This window comes from Mus caroli, chromosome 5, assembly GCF_900094665.2.
Source record: "Mus caroli chromosome 5, CAROLI_EIJ_v1.1, whole genome shotgun sequence".
NCBI lineage: Eukaryota > Metazoa > Chordata > Mammalia > Rodentia > Muridae > Mus > Mus caroli.
This window is the reverse complement of record NC_034574.1, coordinates 86351166-86360383: the sequence shown is the minus strand read 5'-3', so window position 1 is coordinate 86360383 and position 9218 is coordinate 86351166. Positions and strand designations below refer to the sequence as shown.

At 45.4% G+C, this 9218-nt stretch overlaps 1 protein-coding gene across 2 annotated transcripts in view; it reads right to left on the bottom strand.

The window, feature by feature from the left end:
• Ccng2 (cyclin G2) overlaps positions 1–7268 on the bottom strand; it is a 9639-nt gene extending 2371 nt beyond the window's left edge. The window contains exons 1-7 of one of the 2 annotated variants that reach the window (XM_021162932.2): positions 7044–7268; positions 6091–6228; positions 5437–5574; positions 3762–4012; positions 3503–3581; positions 3324–3422; positions 1231–1436 (exon numbers count right to left, since the gene is read on the bottom strand). In XM_021162932.2, coding sequence (XP_021018591.1) covers positions 1231–1436; positions 3324–3422; positions 3503–3581; positions 3762–4012; positions 5437–5574; positions 6091–6228 — 911 coding nt within the window. In that variant the 5' untranslated portion in view covers positions 7044–7268. Of the gene's footprint in view, positions 1–1230; positions 1437–3323; positions 3423–3502; positions 3582–3761; positions 4013–5436; positions 5575–6090; positions 6229–6951; positions 7010–7043 lie in introns of those variants that run through there. The other variant, XM_029477998.1, reaches the window with a different exon arrangement.
• Between the last annotated feature and the right edge of the window lie 1950 nt (positions 7269–9218).

Here is a 9218-nt window from a genome sequence, read left to right as displayed (position 1 = left end):
TCTCACAAGAGACAGCTATATCTGGGTCCTTTCAGCAAAATCTTGCTAGTGTATGCAATGGTGTCAGCGTTTGGAAGCTGATTATGGGATGGATCCCTTCTTAAGAGAGCTGCACAAAGTGCCATCTCTTCTGTCTGTACCATTAACTGCAGCAGAAGTAACCACAGAATTCTGCGAATCTGCATCTGTTTAAAGGTATTCTTTGTATCAGTCACTCCTTGACTGGTTCCCTCAAACACCAAAGCAAGAACACACTATGAAACTGGAGTTTCTGGTCCTTAGCTGATAGCACACACAATCAAATTTAGTAAAATTCACTTTACAGAAGTGTAGCACTGGAAAAGAGATGTCTGTGTGGCGTCTGCGATGCCAACGATGGCTCTTGTGTTCCACTCCCCACCCCAACCCCCCACCCCCGCATCCATCCCTGCCAACCAGGAAAAGCCCGGATACTGTTTGCGTTGCTTTTGTTTTAATAACCAAACTGTGTCTCCAAAGTAAGTAAAATGAGAAGATAAAAGTACCCTTTGAGGTGAGGTTTACAAATTGTCTATTTTTAAAAAACTAGTTCATTTTCTGGCATGAAAAACCACTGCCATGCAAGGAGGGATTTTTCTCTTTTAACTCTCCACAGGGGATTTTTTTCTTTTTGAGACAGCATCTCATATGTAACATGGACTTGAAATCAGGAACAGCTAACTATGACCTCGAATTTCTGGCCGTCCTGCCTCCAACTCCACACCTGGTTTAATGGTGTTGGGGATCAAAACACTCCATGCATGCCATGAAACACTACCAACTGAGTTCCGTCTCCACCCCGGTTCTTCTTTCAATTTTTTTTTTTTTTTTTTGGTTTTTTGAGACAGGGTTTCTCTGTGTAGCCCTGGCTGTCCTGGAACTCACTCTGTAGACCAGGCTGCCTCGAACTCAGAAATCTGCCTGCCTCTGCCTCCCAAGTTACATGTATTTACTTATCTCAGGTGACAGGGAGGGGACAGAGAGGAAGAGGGAGGGAGAGGGTGTATTGTATGTTACAGCATGTGTAGAGTTGAAAAAAAAAATCACTTACGATGGTTGGTACTCCTCCCAGTGTGGATTCTGGACTCAAACTCCAGCTTGTCAGCAAGTGGCCTTACCTGCTCAGACACCTTGCTGGCCCTTATAGATTCTTTTGCTTTGTTTTTAACAAAACCCACCATTACATTTAGTCTGTGGAAGATGCTTGCTTACCTTTCACTTCCGTCAAAGCAACCCCCCTCTGGGATAGTGGGCAGCTCAGGAACACTGTAGTAGCTGTTGTGGAGGTTTTGCGCAGTGCGTCGAGAAACAATCCAAACCAGCTTCTTCAGATCAGGCTTGCAGCACTGAGGCGAAGAATACTCTGCTAGGCATTTAGAAACCAGTTCCCTCCAGTAAAAGAATTCAGTGTCGCTGATCTGGGTAGGAAGATGAAGATGTTGTAACAATGGTTCTCACACTTTGCTGCCCCTTAAAGTCACATGGTAATTGGTGCCAGGTACCCTGATTCAACAGATGAGAATATGACCTGGCTGCTAAGTGTCTCTAAAGTCCTACAGTCAATTGTAATGTGCAGTCAAAACATGGGAACTGCTGGTTGAAATAACACTTCAAGAATTACTTACACAGGAATCAACCCACAAAAAATATCTGCCTATTCTAAGAAAACACCAACCAAGTACACTTTTTAGTAGTGCTGAACAAAAGAAATTTAACATCTGCTATAAACATTATTTTCTTTCTGTAATAAAGGTTTCTTAAACAAATCACAGTTTCAATTGCTTATGGTACACATTTTTATATGACAGAAGATACAAACTAAAGTTAGCATTATCAAAGAAGTTCCCAAAGGCAGGCCCTCCCCACCTAAAGAATGCTGTCTGAACTGATCCCACCAGACATGAAGATGATCTCATGTATCACTGCCATGCTCACGTTCAGAGAGAGAGAAAGCTGTGACAGAGAAAAGCTAACACGAGGCTTCTGTCCATGTTTTACAGGCTCACTGAGCCCGGAAGTCCTTGCACTCACCCACTGTGTGGACTCCACTGACTTCCTGCTCACAATCCTCCCACCTCAGTCTTCTGGGTGATGCCATCACCTGACTTAAAAATGGATTCTTTCAGACCATTCTGGCCTCTATATTCCACTGAAGCTGGCCATATCTTTAGCTCTTTGTAACACAGCAACTACCAGTCCCTACATATGTCCTCAATGATCTCCTTTGATTGTCATTATATTAGCCCTTTCTTCAAAACTCAGGACAAACTCTATTGTTTTTAGGGTGTGTGTGTGTATGGGGGTAGGGAGACAACTTTATGAAGTCAGTTCTCTCACTGTGGATTCTGGGTATTGAACTGAAATGGCTATCCATGTTTCCCTATTCACCTACATACTTGGCTTCTAGAGAGCTACCTTTTGAATTGGATACACTTACCCTGTTTGTGACTGCAGCCTGAATATTCAACCTGCATGTCCAACCTAAAAATGACTTTCCCAACTTACTTAGCCTACCCATGTCTTAGCATAAGCCCTTGCAGTCCAAACCTTCATTCTCACAGATGATGGTCCAGGCTCCCAGGCAGCACACACATCCTGGATTGCCTACTTCTTTGCTAATAACCCCCAAAGTACTTCTCATATTCACCATTATCTAACACTAAGTCACAATATAACAAGCATACCGTTTCATGTTAAATTTTGCACTTCCTTAACCAGACTATTAGTTTAAGCAAGGAAAAGCACTGGGCTTTTGGTTTTGGTTTTCACAACTGCAAAAACTTACAGAAGTAGCCCACCTAAGGAGCTTTTAAAAAAACTGCTAATGACCTTTGGTAGTGCTACTGCGCTGACTCAGCTCTACAGACACTGACATGAGGGGATTCCTCGATCACCTTGGTATATCTAGTATACTTTCTGGTCCACAGCTGAGAACAGTCATTGGGAGTATGCACAGCTCTCCTGCCTCTGGGCACGCCTAGTCCATGAGTGTACTTAGAGTACGTTGTAGTGCAGAGTTGAGGACTAGGACAGCTATCCTGGATAGGGCACATAGGGCACAAGTCCCCAGAACGAGCACCTGCATTCAGAAGGAAGCTGACCAAGTCAGAGTTCCATCTAGACTAATACTGTCTGGGTCAAAAAATTCTAACACCTGACATACAAGAGAAAAATAAACAAAGACATTGAGAATTTCATGAAGGATTGTATCGAGTAATTAAGACACAAGGGGGAAAAAAAGGTAACACAAGAAAAGACGATTGCTTTAAAACAAACAAACAAACAAAAAAAACAAAGATATTTACCTTCAAATGTTTTTTAACAAGCAGGAGAATTTCCAGCAATTCCACGGATTTTATCGTTTCTATTTCCAAATTGAGAAGGCACAGAGCTAATACAGATGGCTACAAAAAAATAAACAAACATTAGGGAAAAAAAATCAAAATAGGCTCTTGTAAGACGTGTAAACAAGAAAGAGACTCACTTTTGCTTTTGAGAAGACAAGTCGGCAGTTGCAAGCTTTCAGCTGAGCTTCGAGTTTATCGAGGCTGAGAATTTCCTTCCTGTACAAAGCAAGGGGGAAGGATGTATTAAACCTTTAGAACAGTTCCTTGATTTCTAAGCACTCACATCCAAGTTGAAAGCCTGGACAGAGTAAAACAACAATCTGTTGGCGATCTAATTTCCTCCTGTTGGTGGCAGTCACCTGAAGGCCTGGGGTGACTCCGCTGAGCCCCACTCACCTTTCTGAAGTATGACAAAATACAATCGCGTGGTACAAGTGCAAAAAGTTTAAGGCAGTGGTAGCTTCCAGCTCATAGTGCAGTTTCTCTGAGATGATTTTCTCCATGCGTTTAATGTCAGACGCTGTGCATTTACACTGACTGATCCGGATCACGTCGTGCGTGGGGGGAACGTCACCTTCTTCTTCCGCCAGCCTGGCGGCCAGCAAAAAGCAGCAGACGCCAATGCAGGACAGGTGTTTCGGTTTCACCTAGAAAACAACACGAGGAACCAATCATACTTTGATTTGGCAACAAACGACACTTGAAATAATGCCATGTTGCTTCTCTTAGATGCACTCACCTTTACCCACAATCATTTTACATTTCAGACCACCATAAACTCTTTAACAAGAAAAAAATGGCTATATAAGCATTTATTAAATTTACATGCAAATTTAAAAAAAAAAAACCCAAAACTAGTTTAAAAGCTTGCTTTCTGGCACTGAAATATAATTTGTATTTCTGACTTAGTAAAACTGAGAATAGTACATCTTCCCTCAAAACAAACAAACAAACAAACAAAAAACCCTCTGAACGCACACTCATGACCACATACCACACACACTCCCCTGCCTGGATGAAGGGAGACTACTCCGCGCCTTCTCTTTTTGTGTGAAACTCTGCCATTACGTGATGTAATCTTGCCCAGGAGAAGCACCCCCACGAACCCTGCAGGGTGGAGGACATATGTACATCTGCTGCTGCGGACAGATGGCTGCCCTTTTCTTCTCAGGGCCCTAAAACATGACCCAGCAGCTGACAGCGATCCTATTGGCCAGAGAATTTCCATGTTTTTAACGGTTGCTGCTGACTATTAATAAGACAGTGGCTGCCTGCTTTGAAGGACCTTACAGAGAAAGGAGCAGATCAACTTTAGCATAATTTTATACTTCTTTGTCCTGCTTCAGTGTTAAAACCATGCAGGCTCCAAGGGAAACAAGATAACAAATGAAAATCTCTCTCTCTCTCTCTCTCTCTCTCTCACTCACTCACACACACACACACACACACACACCCCACACACAGCATTTTATTTTTATAAAAAGTCTAGCTTCTTTCCTCTCACTCAGTTTGGGCACTTCTATAAATGAGCCTGTAACAGATATTACAGTATTTTTCACAAAGTGAATTTTAGTTAATTCTTCTTAACTCCCTGAATCCCTGGAAGCACACACAGAGTACTTAAAGCATAGTGGTCTTCCTCTGTAATGTCTTACTAGAGGACATATTTAAGAGGCACAGCAAAACCTTATTGAAGACGCAGAAATACAGTTTTCCAGTCTCTCTAGTATGAATGATCACAATTTGATTAATTTAAGTTTATAATCAGGAGGCTTTATTACATTTCATTTGACAAATACTGAGTCCTGTATGTGTTAGAGACTGTGTTAGGCACTGGCCATTGGAAACATGTTGATTTGTCAGAAGTGGAAGCACACACTTTTGACCCTAGCACTTGGGAGTGGGAGGCAGAGGCAAGCAGAACTCTGAGGTTGGAGGCCAGCCAGTCTACAGAACTAGTTCCACAACAGACAGAGCTACACAGAGAAACCATGTATCAAAAAGTAAAATAAAAATTAACAAAATAAAGATATAAAATATAATATGGATTTTATAAAAAGCAATTAAATACCTTCATAAGGGCCAAGAATCTATCCAAAATATTGACAGCCAGAACGAAAGTTTCAGTGCCAGATCCAAAGAAGTTAGTTAAACTTCTTAAATCTTCCACTTTGGCATTTCTCAGTCTTGAACACAAAGTATTATCATTCTGAAATTAAAAACCAAGAATCAAAGTTTATTTTCTTAGAATGGAATAGAGGTGGTTCAAAACCTACTCTCCCTGTAGTTTTCCCCATTGTACACGTGACCTCCTAAAGCTATCGCACTACGTTCAGATATAATAGATAAATCACTGCTTTTAAAATTTATCCAATACAGAACTTTAGCCAACTCAATATAAGGTGAAGTGTTGCCCCACCCAAGGCAGTTACAGCAGAATGTGGGTTCCTTGATGAGGTTTTTCTGACACAATCTAAGATCCTATTAGAAATATTCTCTAGGAATTTCCCACCACCAGAAGAAACGCCTCTACAGTAGTACACTTGGTATAACTTCCACATTGACTAAAAACAAAAGCAGAACCCTCTGCAGTTTCACGTTTTTCTTAGTACCGGGAGGCCAATTTTGGATTTAACTTTGTAGCCTTTGGTACTGATTTGGTATGAGGAAAAACAAAAAGTTACCTTCCCACCTTCCCCCAAGTCCTATCAATTCTCAAATTTACCTCCGGGGTAGCCTCCATCAAGGTCAGCCCTTTTTCCCGAGGTTGGTATCTCTGTTCTTGTTCCAGGTAGAAGTTCAACAATCCGAAAAGCTGAACCCCTTCGCCACCTGCCAAGTGCTCGGCCCCCAAATCCTTCATCTGCAGCAAACACATCACGGCCGGTTAAGAATACAATCCGGATACGAAGGGTGTGAGAGCAGAAGGAGCTGGCCTCCAGCTAGGGGCGCCTCGATCACGCAAGCCAGAACCGGGTGAGGGGGAATCGGTCACGTCGGCCAGCCTCAGGGGAATCCTCCCCTAAAGACAAGGAGGCGTGGCATGGGGAGGGGGGTATCTCGGTCACCTCCGCTGGCCAGGGCTAGTTCCGACCAGCTCTGTGGCCGACAGCGTTTGACGTACAGGAAAAGTGTCCAAGAAGCGTAAAGTCCCCTACTGTCCGCATCACCTGGACAGCACAGCAGGGACTTCTAACTAGACTCTGGGCCCTAGAGGAAAGCGGGGGACCGGAAGACTGAAGCCACCGAAGCGGGTTCTGGGGCGGGGCGTTGCACAATAGGAGAGAAGGGAGGGGGAGTCTCGAGACTGAACAAAGAACTGGAAGGAGGCGGCTTCGGAGCCCCGCCCCGGGAGCCTGTCGCGGAGCCCACCTCCAAGCTGCCCCCGCAGCTTCTGCAGCTTTGACGAGCCCCGCAACTCGAGACAGGGTGGCCCAGTAGCTCGGGGGGTGCTGGGGGGACAGTGGGGAGTCCAGTACGCCCGCGGCGAGCAGGAGCCTAATACTTGGGCTTAGTAACGGTGCGAAGCCCGGGGGCTGTCAGTCCACCATATAGCCTCAGAACACCCCGGAGCCCCTGTCAGTACCTCATTTGCAGCTGGGGGACTCCACCATCATAGCAAACCGCGATCCAGACCCGGAGCCACCAAACCCAGAGCCACCCGGGAGGCCCACTCACCGTGTCGGCCCCAGCGTCACGGACCGGCGCGGCGCGGCGGGGGCGTCCGGACCCGTCTCCGAGCTCGGGGACCAGCCTCCTCAGCGGCACCCCGAGATCCGCATCCGACCTCCCCGCCGCCGCCCGGCCTCACAGCCCCGGCTGCATCCTGCTCCTCAGCGGGGCGCAGCGCCCGCCCTGCACCGCCACCTCCTCCCGGCTCCGCCGCAGCCTCCCGAGCTGAGCAAACCCCTTGTTTTTGTTTTGAGTCTGCGACGCCCCCAAGGGGCGGGGCGCGTGACTGCGCGCGGAGGGATCCTCGCTCGCTCGCCCAGTGGATCTGAGAAAAAGAGTCCCTGCTCCGAGCCAGCCTCTCTTGGCCCCTTCTGTTCCTCTTGGCCTTGCGGAGCCAGGATCTATGGTAGGGAGTGGAATCTGAATTCCAGCCTCATTTCAGAATGGAACCGGAAGGGACCAAAGATGAGCGAGCCGATCGGAGAGCGGAAGGAGACCGCTTCTGGACGCCTCACACCTTTTAAAGGTCCCCGATTTGTTTTGTTTTCGCTGTTTTGAAAAGTCCGCCCAAAGTAGCGGGCTCCCTGATTGGACAAGGGTGGGGCAAACCGACTGCTGAGGACTTGATTTAATCTCGAATCTGGATTGGCTGGCCGATTGGCTGTTGCGTCCTCTGATTGGCTCTCATTATATCCCGACTCTCTTATCTTCTTCGGGGGCCTTAGCAACTCTGGGGTCTGGATTGCGCATGCTTGGGTGGGTGGCATTTGTGGCGCTCCGATACGTGCCGGGGTCCACAGCTGCCTAGGAGCTCTAACTCAGTCTAGGCGAGGCCCGAGGCTGTCGCCTCTGGTCACACCCCGAAAATCCGAGGTCGCATAACTCTGTAACAGCGTTTCCACGAGTGCAGAAGGGCGTCCTGAGCTCCTTAGTTGTACCACCGGTGTATTTTGCAATAAGCAGTCAAGCTCTTAACATTCCAAGATGCTTACCGAGATAATTTTTTTAAGTCGATCCGACTCAGGAAAGAAAAAAAGCTAAATTCAACTAGTTGGCTACACAGCTGACTTGTTGAAGTTGGGCGGTGGGTAGTAGAGACTGCATTACAGAATTGTTAGTGCATTTGTGTGCCTTGAATTTTTTTTTCCATAATAAAAAGTTCAAAGGAGAGACCTTTCAATAAAAACTGCAGATTGATGAGGGTATATAGATATCTAATAGGTATAATAGTGTGCTTCTAGAGGTCATGGTTGTGCTGTTTGCTTTTGGTTTTAATGAAGGCTCCCACAGCCGCTTGGTTCTTGATCGCCCATAAATTATCATTTATTGTCTATTATAATTAACGTTGTTATTAATCTGACACCTCTCCTAAGGCAGAGCAAAAACTAAACCAACTAGATGCCTTAGGCAGGGCTAACTTTCACACGGAGTGGAGTATCTGTCGGGAGGCAGGAAAAGTCCCTAGGTTGTTTTGGTTTTGTTTGTTTGTTTTACTTTCTATTCCCTAGATCTCTGCCTCCTAACAAACATGCAAATCGGTAACTTAGAGCCTTCATGAATTCTAAACAGCTAGCCTCTCCGAAATGAGTTTTCTACTCTTGGGTGTGTTTTCTGTGAGTCACTTTGGAGCTTATAAACTACTAGAGGCCACCTAGTACGGCTTTAACAGCTGAAGAGTTACTCAAATAGATGGCTTTGTGTATTAGCTGGAAAGAGACTCAGACATCTGTTTGGAGCACAGACCAGCAGAGGAAGAGAACACCAAAGGGCTAGCTAGCACTCCAGTTTCAGAGGGGTGTGGCCTTCTTAGTTTTAGATCATAAAATATTAGCATACCACTTATAAATGATTTACAGGTTATATAATTTTATTCGAGGTGTGGTTGATCTTTTAAGCATTATTTAAATTATTACGTTAGTGACGTACATCTGGATGAAAGTCTATGCTTGTAAACTCACACAGCAATTGGCGACTCGTTGAGAGAATGGAGCTATGATTAAAGTTCAGACATATATCTTGCAACAAGGGAAAAGCCCAGCTAACAGGGTCAGCGGAGAGAAAGAAACAACGGATGAGAGAAGTTTAGGAACCGAACAAGAAGACTGGGGAGAGCTTTGTGTTCCAATGGGCAAAGGTAGAAAAGGAGCCAGGGCTATAAAATAAGTGATGTGAAAGAGGAAG